This window comes from Drosophila santomea, chromosome 3L (genome assembly GCF_016746245.2).
Source record: "Drosophila santomea strain STO CAGO 1482 chromosome 3L, Prin_Dsan_1.1, whole genome shotgun sequence".
Classification (NCBI taxonomy): Eukaryota; Metazoa; Arthropoda; class Insecta; order Diptera; family Drosophilidae; genus Drosophila; species Drosophila santomea.
In genome coordinates, this window is record NC_053018.2 from 8,051,882 (window position 1) to 8,069,857 (window position 17,976).

At 47.6% G+C, this 17,976-nt stretch overlaps 6 protein-coding genes across 11 annotated transcripts; 2 read left to right on the forward strand and 4 right to left on the reverse strand.

The window, feature by feature from the left end:
- The first annotated feature begins 446 nt into the window (after nucleotides 1-446).
- On the forward strand, nucleotides 447-2,901 carry LOC120448622 (RNA-binding protein lark). Of its 2 annotated transcripts, none has more exons than XM_039630738.1 (4): nucleotides 447-598; nucleotides 866-1,776; nucleotides 1,882-2,120; nucleotides 2,352-2,901. In XM_039630738.1, exons 2-4 carry the CDS (start codon nucleotides 1,075-1,077, stop codon nucleotides 2,467-2,469), a joined length of 1,059 nt encoding a protein of 352 aa, XP_039486672.1. In that variant the 5' UTR covers nucleotides 447-598; nucleotides 866-1,074; the 3' UTR covers nucleotides 2,470-2,901. The 2 variants fall into 2 exon arrangements, with proteins under 2 accessions (XP_039486672.1, XP_039486673.1); XM_039630739.1 differs by having other exon boundaries at nucleotides 962-1,776.
- LOC120448621 (major facilitator superfamily domain-containing protein 8) lies at nucleotides 2,888-6,275 on the reverse strand. Of its 3 annotated transcripts, none has more exons than XM_039630733.2 (6): nucleotides 6,152-6,275; nucleotides 4,675-4,969; nucleotides 4,105-4,611; nucleotides 3,892-4,043; nucleotides 3,228-3,824; nucleotides 2,888-3,163 (listed from the first exon to the last, which is right to left on the reverse strand). In XM_039630733.2, exons 2-6 carry the CDS (start codon nucleotides 4,864-4,866, stop codon nucleotides 2,974-2,976), a joined length of 1,638 nt encoding a protein of 545 aa, XP_039486667.1. In that variant the 5' UTR covers nucleotides 4,867-4,969; nucleotides 6,152-6,275; the 3' UTR covers nucleotides 2,888-2,973. The 3 variants fall into 3 exon arrangements, with proteins under 3 accessions (XP_039486667.1, XP_039486669.1, XP_039486670.1); XM_039630735.2 differs by having other exon boundaries at nucleotides 4,675-4,963; nucleotides 6,152-6,265; XM_039630736.2 differs by lacking the exon at nucleotides 6,152-6,275 and adding an exon at nucleotides 6,098-6,114.
- A 326-nt stretch (nucleotides 6,276-6,601) lies between these two features.
- LOC120447605 lies at nucleotides 6,602-8,090 on the reverse strand. Its single transcript, XM_039629076.1, has one exon. It carries the CDS (start codon nucleotides 7,946-7,948, stop codon nucleotides 6,725-6,727), a length of 1,224 nt encoding a protein of 407 aa, XP_039485010.1. The 5' UTR covers nucleotides 7,949-8,090; the 3' UTR covers nucleotides 6,602-6,724.
- A 127-nt stretch (nucleotides 8,091-8,217) lies between these two features.
- On the reverse strand, nucleotides 8,218-8,954 carry LOC120447607 (signal recognition particle 19 kDa protein). The gene is made up of 2 exons (XM_039629080.2): nucleotides 8,766-8,954; nucleotides 8,218-8,695 (listed from the first exon to the last, which is right to left on the reverse strand). The coding sequence occupies exons 1-2, from the start codon at nucleotides 8,828-8,830 to the stop codon at nucleotides 8,275-8,277; spliced, it is 486 nt and encodes a 161-aa protein (XP_039485014.1). The 5' UTR covers nucleotides 8,831-8,954; the 3' UTR covers nucleotides 8,218-8,274.
- A 288-nt stretch (nucleotides 8,955-9,242) lies between these two features.
- Nucleotides 9,243-14,615, forward strand: LOC120447606 (geranylgeranyl pyrophosphate synthase). 2 transcript variants are annotated; one of them, XM_039629079.2, is made up of 7 exons: nucleotides 9,243-9,645; nucleotides 9,831-9,985; nucleotides 12,298-12,406; nucleotides 12,474-12,734; nucleotides 12,800-12,902; nucleotides 12,979-13,106; nucleotides 13,232-14,615. In XM_039629079.2, the coding sequence occupies exons 1-7, from the start codon at nucleotides 9,580-9,582 to the stop codon at nucleotides 13,388-13,390; spliced, it is 981 nt and encodes a 326-aa protein (XP_039485013.1). In that variant the 5' UTR covers nucleotides 9,243-9,579; the 3' UTR covers nucleotides 13,391-14,615. The 2 variants fall into 2 exon arrangements, with proteins under 2 accessions (XP_039485013.1, XP_039485011.1); XM_039629077.2 differs by having other exon boundaries at nucleotides 9,244-9,645; nucleotides 12,262-12,406.
- LOC120447604 (transcriptional repressor CTCFL) lies at nucleotides 14,561-17,667 on the reverse strand. Of its 2 annotated transcripts, none has more exons than XM_039629074.1 (4): nucleotides 17,548-17,667; nucleotides 17,034-17,426; nucleotides 15,026-16,974; nucleotides 14,561-14,966 (listed from the first exon to the last, which is right to left on the reverse strand). In XM_039629074.1, the coding sequence occupies exons 2-4, from the start codon at nucleotides 17,422-17,424 to the stop codon at nucleotides 14,865-14,867; spliced, it is 2,442 nt and encodes an 813-aa protein (XP_039485008.1). In that variant the 5' UTR covers nucleotides 17,425-17,426; nucleotides 17,548-17,667; the 3' UTR covers nucleotides 14,561-14,864. The 2 variants fall into 2 exon arrangements, with proteins under 2 accessions (XP_039485008.1, XP_039485009.1); XM_039629075.1 differs by having other exon boundaries at nucleotides 17,544-17,657.
- Between the last annotated feature and the right edge of the window lie 309 nt (nucleotides 17,668-17,976).

A 17,976-nucleotide genomic window follows, 5' to 3' on the forward strand; every position in this document is an offset into this window, starting at 1 on the left:
CCGTTTGCAATAATTAGTAAAACATTTGTAGAGTGACGTATATATTTCTGCTGAATTAAGAAAAGAAATTAAACCAATTTGTTGATCCAAAAAAATGTATTTAATTTAGAACCATTTAATGAGTGACCATCATAAAAGCCTGACTTTAGCTTTTCCTAATTGTCATATTTTTTTAAAGATATTATTTTTGTGTTAGCTAACCGATCTTTTTACAGAGTCCAAGTAACGATATATTGTATATGGACATATTTAAATATTTATATGTATTCTAAAGTACTATACTATTTAATAAGGTGCAATCATAGTCGCTTGATTTTAAGAGTATTTTCCCAATCTTCATAGTTTTCAAAGATTTTATTTTTCTGTTAACTAACCGATCTTTTTACAGAGTCAAAGAGTTTACAGAGTAAAGCGACCAACTTTCGTTGGTATTTCTAGCGAAGTGATCTAGGGTCACACTTCACCAGCTGTCAAACGGTCATACTGCGGATAAGGAACAAAATCGATTTGGAAAATTCATCTGAACGGCTTGGAATACAGAAAGTATACAGCTGTGCATTAAAATTTTAATTTGCAGCTCAGCCCCGCCGTCGATCAGGTAAGTCAGCCCCCTGCATTATCCGTTCCGCATCTGAAAGCCACGCCGACGAAAGCAACGAGAACCGTGAGAAAATGTGAACTTTAGCCGCCGCCATCTTTTTTTTTTATGTATGCGTTAGCCCAACGCCAATAATGAGAAATAAAACCGAATTTATAGAGATCACTGGTTAATCGCGCTCCTTGTGCTGCTGCCTAAATCCTAATAATCCTTTGCTCGTAATGGTTAAATTAGAAAAAATTGCACTGTCTTCTCTCTTCTCTTGAGGTATCGCGTTTGTTCGCCGCCGCCGTCGTCGCCCAACCGCGGTATATGCATACAAACATATAGACATACATATATATATATATATTACCGACGCAGCCGCCGCCGACGACGCCGCCGCCGCGTAGATATCCAATTTCCGGGAATCCCCCACCCAGAGTGATAGAAACGAAATAACCGTGGACGACCACGCTGCGGAACCCGCTGCCGCCATGCCCGGAGCCGGCACGTTCAAGTTATTCATCGGGAATCTCGACGAGAAGACGCAGGCCACCGAACTGCGGGCACTCTTCGAGAAGTACGGTACCGTCGTCGAGTGCGACGTGGTGAAGAACTATGGCTTCGTTCACATGGAGACGGAGCAGCAGGGTCGCGATGCCATACAGAATCTGAACGGTTATACGCTGAACGAGTTCGCCATCAAGGTGGAGGCGGCCAAAAGCCGGCGGGCGCCCAATACACCGACCACGAAAATCTTCGTGGGAAATCTAACGGACAAGACGCGGGCGCCGGAGGTGCGGGAACTGTTTCAGAAATACGGCACCGTCGTCGAATGCGACATTGTGCGCAACTATGGTTTTGTCCATCTGGACTGTGTCGGTGATGTGCAGGACGCCATTAAGGAGCTGAACGGTCGCGTCGTAGATGGGCAGCCGCTCAAGGTTCAAGTGTCGACCAGTCGGGTCCGGCCCAAGCCGGGCATGGGCGATCCGGAGCAGTGCTATCGGTGCGGAAGATCCGGGCATTGGTCGAAAGAGTGTCCGCGACTGTACGGCAGTGCCGGAGGCGGACGCGAGCCGCCATCGCCCCTCAGCGCCGGCGGCTACAGAGATCGCATGTACGGTCGTGACCCGTATCCGCCGCCACCACCGCCGCCGCCGTTCCTGCGTGACCGCATCATGGATGGCTTTAGGGTAAATTCAGCATCCATTTTGCCCCCAGATCAAATCATCCACTGTCCACGTATCATCCACTTCTTGTGCTGCTACTAATCCAATCTATTGCTTTCCCACCCGCAGGACTATGACTACTATGACCGTCGCTTCGAGGACTCGCGCGATCTGTACGAGCGTCGCTATCAGACGTCGCGAATGCGCGACTTCCCACCGCCGCCCATCTCTCGCCGCGAACCAATGCCTCTACCGCCCCCCTTAAGCGGTAGCCTGCGCTCCTGCAGCGTTTCTCGTGGATACGACACCATGTTCAGTCGGCGCTCGCCGCCTCCGCCGCGCAGCAGCAATGGCATGAGTCGCTATGGGTAAGTACCACGTCAAGTGGTTGGAATACTAGTATGTGTGTACTTAGTTCAAGCTAATTCTTATCAGCTGACTAAGTTTACTATTATTACTTGCGATTTATTCCCTAGAAAGAGCTTTGCTTGCTTGTTTTTATACAACGAAATGTTGAAATATGTATATATCAAAAACATATATCGCCAGCGAAACCAGTTTAATATCAGTACCTAACAAGTTCTTTTCTTCCTTTACAGCTCGCCCACTTCACACGTGTACGAGGACTTCAGTCGCGATGCATTCGACGAACGCATGATTTCGTCTCGCGGAATGCGTGGTCCATCGCCTCCGGGTCGCCGATATGCGCCCTACTGAGATGAGTTTTACTATCACGGCAGCAGCTGAGTAGCGGTTGCACTACCCATGCCCCTGCCAATGTCTGTGTCCCTAGCCATGGGCCACACTGTCTACCACACACCCAGCAACCAAAGGACGGCGCCTGGGGACTGCTGGCTGCTCTGCTGGTCGCCAGCGGCCTACTACCAACAAGCACACCAACAGCACATGCTGATGCCGACTACATTTTCACAACTGTGGCTGCCGCCTTGGTGAACCACACGTATTTTACTAAGCCTAAACCATACTAACTATAATTCGTACACTTAAACAAGAAGATGGAAACACGTGTGTCGAAGCATCCTCCTTATATGCAACACATGCCTAAAAGACTAGACAACGACATGCGCCCCACACATTCATCCGTAGTACCAATAAACGCATAAACAGTCGAAACTATGCAAAAATAAACATGTATTTTAAAGCTAGTTTAAGGGGCAGTATTGCAACAATGTGTCTTAAGATCTACTGGCGCTCCATTCGTTACGCATGCGAAATGGAGTGGTGGCTGCCGTGCTTGCCCAAAATGGGCTGATCGGGTGAAAGATCTTCCGGTGGGCTACCATTGTGCTTGTTCTCGGGTGAGTCGTCCAGTTTGCTGCCATTGTGCTTGTTCAGTTCTTGCAGCTCCACAGGTGTGGCCTTCTCAAATGTTGGTGGGATTAGTAAGCGACTGCAAAGATGAACACGTTCATTATTATGGGAAACCAACAAAGAAGAAAAGTATTTCAGCTTACTTGCTGCACTGTAGCCAAAACATGGAGACCAGCATCATGGCCGAAGTAACGCCGAAGGTCCAGAATGTGCCCAGTCGCGTGTAGATGGATCCCACGAAGACAGGACCAAGGACGCGGGACAGGCAACCTGAGCCGGTCATCCAGCCCATCCAGACGCCCTGCGGCCGGGGACCCAGAACTTTGGAGAATATGGTCTGTATGAGAGTCACGCCAATGGGATATCCAATCGAGGTAAAGGCAAATCCAATGATGAACTGCGTCAGAGTCAATGCCGGCAGTTCGCCGCACCACGACTGCGTTGTGGGGCAGCCCAAGAAGATGGGATCGCTTTCGCTCAGATTCCAGCTGGCATTGAAGGGCTGCGCCAGCTTGGGCGGATCCGGACCCCAAGGCACGAAGAGCACGCGACCGAGAAACATGAGCGAGAATCCGCCCCAGATGAGCACATAACGCTCCGCAATAATCTTGCACATGGGCTCAATCAGTACGAACGTGATCAGCGAGACAATAGCTGCGGTGGTCATCATGATGCCCATGTACCAGAGTGCCTCGTCATTGGACCAAGCGAACATATCCATTGTCAGGGATGTGCCCAGTCTGCAAAGCGAGGAGTCAATCCATAAACCATCAAGCTCTCAAAAACTTCGCTCTGTGGAATACTCACGTCTCCAGCAGTACAAAGTTGAAGACCAGAACAAAGAAGGCGACGATCAAAGTCCAGGCGGAGAGATAGCTTGGCTTGATGCCTTTCCAGGTCTCCTTCTCGGACGTGCCGCCCTGCATCACCATCACCTCGCGAGCGGCAATTTTGTGCTCCTGCAGGAATGCTCAAATTTGATACCACTTTTAAGAGCAACATAGTAAGTGGACTACTCACCTCAAACACACCGGGCAGGAACATCAAGAAGTTTCCAATGCTCATCAGCACATTAATCCATCCGGATGCGGTGTACATGTTGAAGTGCATCTTGCCCCACAGCCAAACGTGTCCCTGATCCCCCAGCGGCGTGACTGCCGCCTGCAGAGTGGGTCCAATGATGAAGCCAAGGACTTGAGCCAGCGAAACCATTGCAACGGCATGGGTGCGTTCACTGATTCGCGTGGCGGCGGACAAATACGAGCGGCACAGGGCAATATTCGCCGAGCTGACACCGATGAGGAAGCGCGAGGAGAGCATCCAGTACTTCACGTTGTCCGGACGCAGTTCCAGCGAGGAGTATATACCACTGGCCAGAGTGAATAGCGACAGCGAAAGCAGCAGCGGCAGACGAATCTTGCCTAGCTTATTGCCCCACCAGCCAAAGATCGGGCTGAAGATCATTTGTCCCAGCGGATTGGCGGCCACAATCAGACCCATGAACTCCTTGCCCGCATCCGGATCTAGCTGAAGCGAGAGATTAGATTGAAAGGCAGCTGGATAATGTGACCATGACCAGGTGGAACGAACCTTGTTGAGGTAGGGCCAAATGCCTGTGAGAATGATGCTGAAGCCCAGCGCCATCAGAAACATGGTAAAGTAGATGATGCGAACGGAGCGCCAGCGCTGCTTGTACTCCTCCAGCGTCTCCAGGCCATCGTCCACATCCTCCGGCAGTCTTTTGGTTTCAAAGCGAGCGGACACTCGGCGTGCAAACTCCATGGTTGCTTTGCTTGGCTAACTTGTGTGCTGTTCGGTGGTTGGAGGTGGGTTGATTGCGATGGATGCGTTTTCTGGATTTCACCGCCACTGAGTCATTCTGTAACTGGATTCGAATGAGTTTTTAGTGCTTTTGTGAATGAATGTGTCAGTTTCGTTTCATCTGTTGAAAACTGAGAATAATTCTGTAGAGGAGTAACCTAAGGTAACTAAGCTCAGAGTAGAGTATGCTCCTAGTCGGTCACTTGAATATAAAGTGGATTATCTGCCAGCCGTCGCGTGATTATCCTCCGCCGTCTTCCGAAAAACCGAAGATATGGAAAACAGTTGGTCGAACTTATCACAGAAATGCGGAAGATAAAGGCAATCGGTGCCGAAATTAAGCCATATTCAGCTGTTTGTAGCTATCCGTTGCCATGTGAGGGTGTTTGTAGGGCGTTTTTCTTTAGTAAAAGCCACTATCACTGTGAGTACGCCGTGGTTTTTGTTTATTTGGCCTGATAAGGCTCGAACAGAACGTCAGTTTATTACATGATTTCATTTATCAGAGAGAGAGCGATGGAAATTAATTCGCCAGCACACAGAGTCCGAAATAAAAACACTTGGTTTGAACTTTAGTTTTTGATAGTGCAACAAGTGCAGCGATTAGCCATATCAATCAGACTTCAGTCTACTTCCTATATCACTTCTCAATGGAAAGTCACGCCTTCGTAAATCAATTTCTGATTGAGTATACTAATTGATGCATCAATTGATGCACAAGTTTGTTTGGTTTTTTCTGTGTGGAGAGCCAGATTCTCGTTCTCCAAGTACGCACACACACATCTGTCAGATACAATATACAAGATAGCGACCGTTGATCTTTGGCTGCCTTTTGTTTTTTCGTTAAGCTACTTTGCCAATGCACTCTTTTCTTTGATTTCTCATTATTTCGCATTCGAAATAATTATTTGGCCCGCCTTCTAAAGTTTACCAAGTTGTTTTTTTGTTATTCTTCACACATTGTAGCACAAGTATTTAAGTAAAACAGGCACTCATTGTTTTTTAAATGACTCTTTCTTTGTCACACTCTCATTCACTCACTCACTCGCTCTCCCTCGATCTTTGTAATGTTTAACCAACCGCACTATAGGCGCTTTTCTCCCCAATCTCTCCGATGCCAATGGCTATATCTGTATCTGTGTCTATGTACATGTATATTTCTGTACGGCTAGAAGTCAAAGTCACCCCCTACCGCGCATCCTCTCCTCGCAATCCCTTTGTGGGGCTTCCGTAGCGGGTAATGCACCTTTTACCAATCGGGTTCGGTGGTTCAGTGGTTCCGTGTCTTCACTCCAGCCAACTAACTACCTGTTGCAGCGGAACAGCGACAACCACTGCAGATGAACGGTCGCGTCGGACTGAACTGAAGACGCGGCAGCGCCTGTTGCCAACAAACCGGACGACGCGTCGCCACAGAGCGGCATGGAGCTGACCAGAGAGAGGAGCAGATAACGCCCGCGCCCGAAAGTATGCTGCTGAGATAGTCCTGTGGCCATAGCATCTATCGTAAGTGCTTTCTATTCAGGGTATTAGTCCTAAATAGAGTATAGTAGTCCACAATCTATGGACTCTTTTGAATGGATTAGGAAACCATTACGGCTTCTTAAAATTATTATTATTATGAGCTTGGACCTGGATCATCAATTGCAAAGATGTATCTTTGAGATACCATTCTTTACTTGAAGAACCTACTTGATTCGCTGCTACTGAAGAACACTTTAGTGTGCAGGTTTATTTTTGAGAGCCCAAAATGCCTTATAAATATACAACAAAGGATTATAATAAAAGAAATGAAAGTTGATTTTATAGCAGAGTTCCTCTACAGATTTCCCTGTGCCTGCTGCAAGCGCGTCAGTCGCCGCTGCCTTAGCCAGGGCAGCAGAAGACCACCTGGCCGCTGGACGGGAAGTGCAGCGCGTGGGGCGAGGTCCAGTGGGGCAGCAAGGGTGACGGCTTCGGGGATGATCTCATTACGCCGGAAACCACGGAAGGGTCTGCGAGGCGCACGCTCCTCAGCCTGGCGATCCTTTCCTCGTTTCTCAGCCGACACATCCTCGTTTCGCATATTCAGGCTGAAGACATCCCCAGTGCGTGGATCGGAGGAGAGATGACTGACAGTATCCTGGAGTACCCTGGGTATGCGCTCCACCACCTGCAGGGCATCGCGAAGTGGCCGAATCTCGCGCTCCGGTTCTTTGCGCGACTGCTCCTTGGACGCCTTACTCTTGGGGCTCTTTCGGAACAAGGGACTCTTCTTGTTCTTCCGGGAGAACTGATCCTTCTTTAGGGGAGCGGGGCGAGTAAGTCGCGCAGCAGCCTGCTCCAGGAACCATGGTTCCCGACGAGCCGGCTCATCCAACGCAGCTTGACGCTTGAATGCCGATGGCTTGGCCGCTGCACGCTGCTGCTTTTGTGCTCTAGTGCCCAAGGGCGAGGGACGCACCAAGGAACCGGCAAAGTCGTTGAACCACTCCAGATGCTCCACGGACCTCTTGTGCCTAATCTGCTCCGTAGCCTTGGATGGCGTCTCCAAGGCATTAGCAGTACGTTGAATAACCGACTTGGCGGCGGGCTTATAGATGGTTATGTTTGAGCGGCGATTCCGCGGCAACTGACCCGAGGCGGAGGCGCTCCTGGCCACCACATCCCGCTTCTGCTCGAACTGCTGGGCGTTGCGCACAAAGCGATTGCTGCTCGGTCCCTGGATGAGTATTTCGAATGGCATATTCAACGTCTTGGCATTCATCTGCATGGTGCGGATGCACTCGGTATCGGAGTGGTCGTCATTGCATTCGCACAGGCACTCCTCGCCGCAGTAGAAACCCAGACAGCCGCAGTGCTCACACAGCGCCTTGCAATTCTTCTCGAGTTTGGACTCCGTGAGGGGATTCACATTGCGACTAGATTTCGTGGTGGTGGCCACTGTTGACGGCGGTTTGGTCGTCGTGCTGCACACTACACTTGCTTGGAACTGAATAGCCGCCAGTAGAAGTATCACCGTATAGCCGGAGAGGCTGCTCTTCCGTATCTTTTCCGTCATCATTGTGGGTGCTCCAGTTCAAACTGTGTGGCCATTTGCGATGCGCAACCGATTTTATAACGCTGACCAGGTGAAATCGTAGATGTTCGTGACTGACAGTTGATTTTGGCTTTCAGTTCGCCGGAATTTATGCTGACTTCGTGTGATCTTGAGACATTTCCCAATTGGGTTCTCTAATTGAGTTCTTTGTGCCGATTTTTTTTTTTTTTGGCACACTTCGGCGTGCCAAGGCCGAATTCCCGCACTTGAACTTGGCCCAGAACACACAAATCTTTGTTTACAGCGTTTATTACAAAAGAAACCAAAACAACGATTAGCCACTGAAGTCATTAGCGGCGCTTGCCCTTTCCCTTCTTGCCACCGCCACCACCACCCCCGGATCCGGATGCATTCGACTGTTGCTGCGACTGCTGATGGTACGAGTCGCCGGATTTGTTCTGTCGCGTCTTCAGCTGCGGTATCTTGCTGGCGATATGCTGCATGATGGACTCGCGCGTGGGGAAGTCACCGTTGTACAAAGTGCCATCGACATTACGCAGCTGGACGCGCACACGACCACGGAACTCGAGTTCGCTGCTGTTCTCGCGAGAGTACTTCTTGTTTTCCACGAGGAAGGGCAAGTTGGACACGGACAGCACGTCCCGGATCTCAGTGTAGGTGGGATTGTCCACACAGTTCTCCTTGGGCAGCCGGCGGCCCTCCTGGCGTGTCCTTTTGCTGTTGATGTAGGCGGGATATATGCAAATCCATCTGTGATAACAACAATAAAAGTTACATGTGGGATCGAACTTTGTTTTTGTGGCCTGTGTCTGCTTCCTACCGCTCCATATCGCTGTGCTTCATGCTCGGATTCCAGTTGCTTATCACGGGAGCTGCTGCCGCCATTACTGCAGGGAATTCCTTGTTGGTTTATTGCAATTCGAGTGTAATTTACAAAAAGTGAGCTAGAAAGCTATTTTCCACGCAAGCAACCCAATTGAAATAGGGATGGCAAGTGCAGCAGGTCGAGTAATCGATATTTGGCGAGAGAGCTAACAATGCACTTTGCGTTTTTTCCGTCTACTAAGGAATAGGTGAATTATATGCCATTTAAATAAAAAAAAAAAAGATTGATTTAAAGAGTAAGTTACATGTTATTCTGGATAAATTAAATTATGTAATTACGTTAAAAATTAGGTACTGATGAGAATTTGGCTATTTCCCGCCAATTCCACTTAGCTAGATTTCTCATCTCTTGGAATATCGATGATATCAAAACAAAAAGCCCTCCCCACCTTATCGATAGAAACATCGATCTGTGACCGCCTCTAATATGCAGGCCGCGAAAGAACTTCAATAACAGTCTGTTTTTGGTCTTTCCGTGGTGTAATTGCCTTGAAGTCGTGCGGATAACGCGAACACCAAGTGGAAACGACGAGTCGACTAAACGGCGGCCAACAATTCTAGTCACGCGTGTCGCGAAGCCAAGCGGTAAACAAAAAGCACGCCCCACACCGCAGTGCACCCTCCCGCCCCTTCACACCCGCGCAATCAAAACAACAAAAGCACACACGCAAGGCCACGGCGGAGCAGCAGCAGCAACCACAACAACAACAAAAACAGCAGCAACACCAGCAACAAAAACGACAACAACAATGGAAGAACTGAACAGCATATTACAGAAGACCAAAGATAAATCAACGCAAAAGGAGCAGGATGAGGTACTTATCCCACGGCCTAATCCTTCCGGACCCCATGATGAACTTTGACATTTGAAAGTGACACCCACCAACTAACCAGCTATTTTGGCCTTCCTCATTCTCCTTCTCCATCTGCTTCTTTTTCGCCCCACTTCATTTTCGGGTCTTATTTACATGTGGCCCACGCACGCAAACGCGCTATCCAGATTCTGCTGCAGCCCTTCACATACATACAACAGATTCCTGGCAAACAATTCCGCTCCGAGTTGGCCTTGGCCTTCAATCACTGGTTGCTCATACCGGGCGAAAAGTTGGCGCAGATCGGAGACATTGTGCAGATGCTGCACAATTCCAGTTTGCTGTGAGTATATCAATTATATATAGTATACAGCTGCGGTCAGATTAATAGGCCCTAAGTAGCACGCCAATATATCAGCATGATACCACAGACATTAAACATTTGATATAAATGTTTATACATATATTTTCCACTTTCTAGGAAAAACCCAAAATAATGTACTGACTAACATGCATATCAATATAAACAAGATATTTTACTAAGAAATTGTAGACTCACTAAACACATGTGTCGTTTGGAAACCATATAAAAACCATGCTAGTTTTATGAACGTATTTAAATACCTGTCGATTTATTGCCAGCCAACTAATCATGCTTGGCGTGCTTTACTTTTTCGTTTTGACCTTTGCCTTCCCTCTTTGTTTCTGCTCTCCATTATCTGGCTTTGTTTACGCTTTGTTTTTGTTTTTGTTTTTTTCTGTGCCCCCCCAAAACACCCGAACGTTTGACCCCCACCTTTTTTTAAACACTTCTCCTGCATGTTTTATCTCAGTTCACACTTGCAGAGTCCGTATTTGTATACATTTGGCTTATTTGCTTTGGTTTAGATGGATTCCAGTTAAATGCCCAATCGAGCGTGAAGTTCTTTGGGCAAGTGATGAAAACTAGAGACTCCACGCTCCAAAAGAAATATATAGCAATGCTGCCATATGCTCGTTGGAGAAGTTCTTATCATCATCAGCAGTTCGTTTCCATATATAGCGTTTCCATATGCTGTATAGAAGTTTGCTTTATCACTTGGACGGTGAATCATCCGCACTCCTCTTTTACCCAATTAGATTTGACCATATGTATATTCTCGCACATTTTGTGGGCTATTTGGCCAGAGCGCTGTGCGCTGGCCTCAAATCAATTTCCAAATTTCATCATGAGCCCGCAGGTTTTTCTGTTTACAATTGAATTTCTTTGCACTCGAATGTGGAATACGAAATTGCATAAATTATTTAGATTTTTCTCCGGGCGACCTACGTGGGGAAAAAGCGATGAATAAGATGGCTTGGCAACAAAAACGTCGCAATTAAACTTTTGAACTCAGCCAATTGAAGTGTCTGCCGCTTTTCAATTGAAGACAGTAAACCGACTCGAAGTGACCAGGGATTTTCGCCTATCTTCAGGCAGCAGCAGCAGTAGCAGCAGCTAAGGAAGCATTCATGTCGATTTCGAGCTAATCCCGTCTTGCCTCCGGCCACCTGTCGCCGCCATCCATTCACAGGCAAACACTCAGAACTGGCCTTAATTCTGCTTAAAATCCCCAGCATTGTTCCTCGACAGCATTCTCATTGCCAGCAAGTGGCCTGCATGTTCTTGGTGTTCTTGGGTGTACTTGGTGTTCTTGGCGTTCCTGGTGTTTTTGCCTTTTTAGTAATGCATTTTCATATTGGCAAAAAACCTAGTTCTACAACGACGCCAGCAGTCGCAGCAGTCAGTGCCCCGACCCTCGTCCGTCCGTCCGTTCGTCATTCATGCACTTATGCCCATTGTCAGTTAGTCAGGCCGTCGCCAGTCGACAGGCATTGTCACAACTCTTGCCACGCAGCGGCAGCAGCAGCAGCAGCACGCCCACCCGCCCATTTTCCCCACTTTCCCTGTTTTCCTCATTTTCCCCAATCCCATCCAGCCTCCTTTGCACCCCAGCCCCCATCCCATCCTTTCCACAACCCAGCCCCTTTGTGCGTTGTCGCTTCAACGCCCACGCCTTCATGCCATGCCATGCCATCCAATCCTGCCTCATACCATCCCTACACCATCCAAACCATCCATATTCCCTACCAATGACTTTGCCAGCTTTGGCGGAGCGCAAACATTTTTTAATTACGCAAATGTTGGGCTGCCCAGCTCGTCTTACCCGCCGGGCATCGTAGTTATTGAAGCGATGGCGGCCTTTAAGCGAGGCTTAAATTTACACATCCATTATGAGTGGAATGGGGGGCGCCACCGTATGTTTATAAATATGCATGTGGCTGGCTGGTGGACACATGAACTGGTGGCACCCTTCGCTTGATACACGCTTCAATTGTGAAATTCTATTTAAAAACCCATAGTTTTCTATTCAGTACGTGTTTGTGTAGTGCAATTCGGAATTAATAGGTTTACGAAAACATCTGCTGATTAGTAAATTATCGGATCTGAAAACGAAAAACATATTTCCAATTGCTTAAGCAAATATTTCCTCCAACTGCTTGAAATAATATTAAGTTAGAATAGAAGAACGTAACTGCCCTTTACACAATTAACTCACGGCAACTATATACATGTGTGTTCTTGATACTAACTTACAGCATTGATGATATTGAAGACAATTCGATCCTTCGCAGAGGTGTGCCCGTGGCGCATTCCATTTACGGCGTGGCCAGCACCATAAATGCGGCCAACTATGCACTGTTCCTGGCACTGGAGAAGGTGCAGCAGCTGGATCACCCGGAGGTACGAACGAAATCAAAGCACCAAAACGACATTGTGGAGCTAAAAGTAATAGGCATTTCGCTTGCAGGCCACCAAGGTGTACACCGAACAGTTGCTGGAGCTGCATCGCGGACAGGGCATGGAGATCTATTGGCGCGACAGCTTCACGTGTCCCTCGGAGTCGGATTACAAGCTGATGACTGTGCGCAAGACTGGCGGCCTCTTCATGCTGGCCATTCGCCTGATGCAGCTGTTCAGCACCAACAAGGAGGACTATTCAAAGTTGACGGCTATATTGGGCCTATACTTTCAGATACGCGACGATTACTGCAATCTGAGTCTGAAAGAGGTAAGTGAATGGGAATGATGGCAATATGCATAAATCGGTTAATCACTGATGACACTTCTCTGTAGTACACGGAGAACAAGAGCTTCGCCGAGGACTTAACGGAGGGCAAGTTCGGCTTCCCGGTAATCCATGCGGTTCGCACCCAGAAGCAGGATAAACAGGTTTTACGTAAGTCCTACGGCTTGACCTCACCCAAAAGGCTTTTCACGCATTAAGCTGGGACTTATTGTGCTAATATCCACAGACATATTACGCCAGCGCACGCACGACATTGAGGTCAAGAAGTACTGCATCACCTTGCTGGAAAAGCTGGGCAGCTTTCAGTATACACGCAAGGTTCTGGAGACGCTCGACGCGGAGGCGCGTGCGGAGGTTAGTACTTAAAGACGTGTAAAGGCAACCGAAGTGTCTTGGAAGCCGATGCAGAATAAAATTTATGATGATTTCGCATCATTGGTCGCATGTATCACAAACTAATAAGCTCTCAACCCACACAGGTGGCCCGTCTGGGTAGCAATCCGTACATGGACCGCCTCCTCAACAAGCTGCTGTCGTGGAAGACGAGCGATAGCGCCAGCATCACGCAGTCGAACCAGATCAATCACAACAACGTCTCACGCAGCAGCCCCAACCAGAACACGCTCAATTGCAATTAGCAGCCAAAGAGGCAAAAGAGGGAGCAGTCGTGAATTGCGAACGGCAGTGCCTCTTTTGCCGCCAATCCGAGACAGCAGCAGGCCAGCAGCCAGCCGACGCCTGCGTGCCTCAGTGCGCCACTGTTGCGTTTCCTGCACAAGCTGAAACTGAAGTTGAAGATATTCTGAGATTTATGTTACCCTTTGCCAACCGAAAAACCGAAAGCCCACAGTTAACCCTTTACTTTCAACCGAAACTAGAGCGAGGAGAACGGAAACGGGGAGGATAGGATTTGGATTGGAAAGAGAAATCGATGGGGATGGATAACAAAACCAACAGCAGCCTTACAGAAAATTGTTAAGCCAAAAGTAAATTGATATAAGCCAAGCTTATCGGTGAGCTAGCAAAGAGCCATAGCACAGCTTTCCAAGAATTTGTTTAGATTTTGTACTTTTTACTTTAAATTTAGTTTTGCTTTAAAGTTACGTAGTTAGTTGCGGGTCTACGTCTACGATGGCAGTCGGCGACTCAATTAGTTTCCCAGTTTTAGTTTTGCCCACCAAATGGAGTCACGCAAATCTCGCAGAGCATTACTGAATTATAAAATATGCGATATGCAATTTTTTAGCTCTTGTATTTCTAAGTGTGTTTCGTATTCGTAACTCGATTCTGCAAGCAATTTTCGATTTCTAAGTGTCATTTTATCAAATCTAACTCACTCGGAACTTAATGTGCACTTCCTTTATCGACGTTGTTCCATTTTAATTGTTATACAAATGCAATTCGTATACATATAATAATATTACATTAACGACAAATTGTTCATGCAAAATCAACACAAATGAAAGCAACTATATATTGAAATAATGATAATGATGCACTGCACAGCAGGTTTTTGCACATTGCACCACCTAAAAAATATATACATATATTATATATAAATATATATATTTTTATTGTAGTTATACACTTAAAAAAAAACCGAAAAAAACCACAAAAATAACGGCAAGAGAAACCGGAAAAATAACAAGAGAAGTAACCAGATTGCTGAAGAGGAAATTGAAAACTATGCGAACATTTTACGGTAGAAACGACAACTAATAGCCGAGAATTTACAGTGCACGCCCAGATGCAGCTAAACGCAAACGCACCTAACATTTTGCCCATATACTATACTACTAATGAAAACATTGAAATATATGTATATGTATTTAAATAAATATTTATGCCAAGTTGTCAACTAAAGGTTAAGTGTTGGGGATCATTTACAAATATGTTAGTTGCCGAGGAATATTAACTGCTCACCAAGAATTGTATATTCATTTAGAAAAAATAAATTTTCAAAATCCATTTCTTAACCTTTCAAAAATAAGTTTTCTCTTTCAACTTTGTATTTAAATAGTAAACAATTTAACGTAGAATTACGTTACCGTATGCTTGGTATGTACATAACTTAGTCATCATTTCTTATCTATAAGCTTTGTTTTCAGGAGACTAAGAATCCTGCTCAATCATATCCATCAGCTGCAGAAACTCCTGGGAAGCGCCGTCAACTTCGTTTTCCGCATCGCCGTACTCCTCATAATCATCGTCGTCCTGAATGAGAACCAGATTTAAGTATTGGAATAAATGTCAGTCTAAGTTTTGCAACCTACCTCGAAACCAAAGCAGTTTTTGGCACTAATCTTGGAGTTGGCGCTCGGCTCGTGCTTGACCAACACCTCCTCGTCGCCATTAACCAGCTCAACAACCATAACCTCGCCGTCATCCCCTTGCCATTCCACGGTGAAGTCCGAGTTATCCGGCTCCTCCTTGATGTGGAACGTCTTGGTGCCCCGTTGACTACGGAGGCGCTGATTGATGATCATCGGCTGCTTTTCGGAGGCGGCAAGCCTGGCCTGTTTGTTGATAATGACAGGTGCGGGCTTAATTCTCTGCCGGATCGGATCAGCGACTATGGTTTCCACATCTTCTGCCTCTTCACCCTCCGAGTTCTCAGGCTCGATTTCAGCTAGGTCATAGCTCTCTGGGTTGTCTTCCTCTTCGTTGTCCTCCTGGTCTATATCCAAATACTGATCCTTGATCAACGTAATGACAGTGCCATCCTTCTGGAGTCGCACATTTCTGCCCAACTTGAGGCGATGGCGCTTTTCGCGAGCATTTGCCGAATCGTCGTGAATCTCCATGTGTCTCATTAGATTACCCTTGTGGGTAAACTCCCGCGGACAGCTCGGGCACTTGTGCAGTTTCGCGCGCGGCGCTGGTGGCTGATACTCTTCGTTGTGTACGAGATTCATATGGCGACGCAGCAACTGGCGCTGCCGGAAGGCCTGCGGGCACTGTTCGCAGTGGAACGGCTTTTCGTCCAGGTGGATGAGCATGTGTGAGGCCAGGTGGCGCTGGGTGACCGATGCGTAGCTGCAGAGCTTGCAGCTGTAGCACTTCTCGCCCTCGTGTGACTTTACGTGCAGCTTGTATTGATAGCGGTCGGGTAGCTGCTGGCCACAGCGCCGGCAAGTGATCGGCACATCAGAGGTATGCATGTGCTTAATGTGAATACGCAGGTCAGCCTTTCGGCCGCAAGTCGTCGGACAGAAGTTGCACTGAAAGACGGGCTTGTCGACCACGCTGTGGATGAGCTTGTGGGCCTTCAGGGAGTTGGACTGCGTGAATCGTGACTTGCAGATGTCGCATTGGTACTTCTTCTCGCCCGTGTGGATCACCATGTGTCGCTTCAGCTTGAACATGTCCTGCGAGGCGTAGGTGCAGTGCGGACATTGATATGGTCTCTCGCCCGTATGGCAGGTCATGTGGCGGCGCAGTTTGGTCAGCTCCACGCTGGCGTAGGTGCACTCCGTGCACTTGTGCGGTTTTTCCTTGGTGTGCTTGTAGCGCGTGTGACGGACCAGCTCGCCGCTGGTGGTGAAGGCGCTTTCGCAGAGCTTACACTTGTGCGGCTTCTTGCCCATGTGCGTGTTTACGTGATTTTGCAATCCCACGTTCGATCGAAAGGACCTCTCGCAGATGGAGCATTTGAAGGATGGCTCGACGTCATGACTCCGGGAGTGGCGCGTGATCAGAAACTTCTTGTTTGCCGTATATGGACAGTGTGGGCATGAGTACTTATGTCCCGAAGCATTCGAGTTCTGGCTGGTAGAAGCTGGCTTCAGCTTCACCTCCTTGTTGCTTAGCACAAAGTCTACGTCCTTCTTGTCGGCACTCTCATCCTCTGTCGCATTGTCCTCAAACTCGTACACCTCAGCCTCGTTTGGCGCCAGGGTAGCTGAGGCCACGTCTATGGCAGCTTCGTCTACGGCATAGTCCGACAATTCGGTCACCATTGAACTGATGTCGGGCTCATCAACCAGCTCCTCGAGCTCGCGCTCCAAATCGATCGGTTCAGGCTTCGGTATGACAGGATTCTTTCTCGGCCTGCCCCTGGGTGCCGGTACTTTGACCACTGGTGTCGGCGGGGGTGGCATCGCAGATTGCTTCGCCTTGGCTGCAGCTGCTCGGGCAGGACGAACGCTAATTGCCTTGGGCTCTGGGGCAGGTTTCGAAGTAGCCGCCTTGGGTGGCGATTTGGCTGGTCGCAAATTGATGGCTGAGAAAGAGCCGTATAAGTGATGAAATACACCTACAGATATGGCAAAGAGTACTCACATTTATTGGTGGCTGTACTGACAACGGAACGTGTGGCTTTCCCCGGTTTGCCAGCCTGTTTGAGCTTCTTTTGGAGCTCCTTTTGTTTCTTGGGCGTAGTCTTGATGTAGCAGTTGCCCTCGTCATCAATGAAGTACTTGTCCTCGTCGTCTTCTTCCTCCGCTTCATCCAAATCTGCCAACTGCTCCAGCACCTCCGGATCCTCCTCCAGTGGTTTCGATCCACCCGCCTCCACATCATTCTCATCCAAGTCGTTGACCTCGGCACTAATGGCCTCTAAAATTGTGTTCACCACCTTCTCATCGCTGTTGCCTTCGATTTCCTTATGGAAATTGTTAAGGAAGGACTGCAGATCCTCGGGGTCCTCGTCCTTTTTTGTCCTCCTAGGCATTCCTATGGGCAAATTGGATTTGTTTTAGTGGCGACCCACAGCGGATGACCGGGATCCCGAAGAGGGCGCTTATCGATTTCTCGCAGCGACCAATTGTAATCCCGCTTGATTCAATTTACCTACCGGCACTGAATGACCAACAAATAATAAGTTAAAAAGGACGCCGGTTGTCGTTATTGTTGTTAAATGTACAATTTAATTCGCGTCCACAAGAAACAGCTGCCCATTTCTAATAAAAGATGGCGACATATAGCATCAGTACAGCCAGTTATCGATAGTTCGATTGGTTTCGTATCTTGTCATCTCTATACATACTATCTTGAATTTTTGATAACAGAAAATATCTTAACATCAGCTAAAATAGTTTACTATAAAACATTAATACATTTTATGGCAAACTTAAGCAACAACGAAAAGATTTGGTCCCGACCGCTTTCCTGTTTCCGAAAGCATCAAGTTCCCTTACACAAATGCTTATCCTTTTATTTATTGCCCCAGATGACATCATAAAAACATATGTACATATGTGCATTTCTCTTTAGAATTAAAAAA

What these genes read in the sequence shown, in the direction of transcription:
- LOC120448622 (XM_039630738.1), top strand. Translation starts at nt 1,075, where the DNA reads ATGCCCGGAGCCGGCACGTTCAAGTTATTCATCGGGAATCTCGACGAG. An exon ending in GCATCATGGATGGCTTTAGG is followed by an intron (nt 1,777 to 1,881) that starts GTAAATTCAGCA and finishes TCCCACCCGCAG; the next exon opens with GACTATGACTACTATGACCG. An exon ending in AATGGCATGAGTCGCTATGG is followed by an intron (nt 2,121 to 2,351) that starts GTAAGTACCACG and finishes CTTCCTTTACAG; the next exon opens with CTCGCCCACTTCACACGTGT.
- LOC120448621 (XM_039630733.2), bottom strand. Translation starts at nt 4,866, where the DNA reads ATGGAGTTTGCACGCCGAGTGTCCGCTCGCTTTGAAACCAAAAGACTG. An exon ending in TTTGGCCCTACCTCAACAAG is followed by an intron (nt 4,612 to 4,674) that starts GTTCGTTCCACC and finishes CTCTCGCTTCAG; the next exon opens with CTAGATCCGGATGCGGGCAA. An exon ending in TCCTGCCCGGTGTGTTTGAG is followed by an intron (nt 4,044 to 4,104) that starts GTGAGTAGTCCA and finishes GCATTCCTGCAG; the next exon opens with GAGCACAAAATTGCCGCTCG.
- LOC120447605 (XM_039629076.1), bottom strand. Translation starts at nt 7,948, where the DNA reads ATGATGACGGAAAAGATACGGAAGAGCAGCCTCTCCGGCTATACGGTG.
- LOC120447607 (XM_039629080.2), bottom strand. Translation starts at nt 8,830, where the DNA reads ATGGCGGCAGCAGCTCCCGTGATAAGCAACTGGAATCCGAGCATGAAG. An exon ending in AAGCACAGCGATATGGAGCG is followed by an intron (nt 8,696 to 8,765) that starts GTAGGAAGCAGA and finishes TTGTTATCACAG; the next exon opens with ATGGATTTGCATATATCCCG.
- LOC120447606 (XM_039629077.2), top strand. Translation starts at nt 9,580, where the DNA reads ATGGAAGAACTGAACAGCATATTACAGAAGACCAAAGATAAATCAACG. An exon ending in CGCAAAAGGAGCAGGATGAG is followed by an intron (nt 9,646 to 9,830) that starts GTACTTATCCCA and finishes CGCGCTATCCAG; the next exon opens with ATTCTGCTGCAGCCCTTCAC. An exon ending in AGCAGCTGGATCACCCGGAG is followed by an intron (nt 12,407 to 12,473) that starts GTACGAACGAAA and finishes TTTCGCTTGCAG; the next exon opens with GCCACCAAGGTGTACACCGA.
- LOC120447604 (XM_039629074.1), bottom strand. Translation starts at nt 17,424, where the DNA reads ATGCCTAGGAGGACAAAAAAGGACGAGGACCCCGAGGATCTGCAGTCC. An exon ending in CAGTACAGCCACCAATAAAT is followed by an intron (nt 16,975 to 17,033) that starts GTGAGTACTCTT and finishes GCTCTTTCTCAG; the next exon opens with CCATCAATTTGCGACCAGCC. An exon ending in AAAACTGCTTTGGTTTCGAG is followed by an intron (nt 14,967 to 15,025) that starts GTAGGTTGCAAA and finishes GTTCTCATTCAG; the next exon opens with GACGACGATGATTATGAGGA.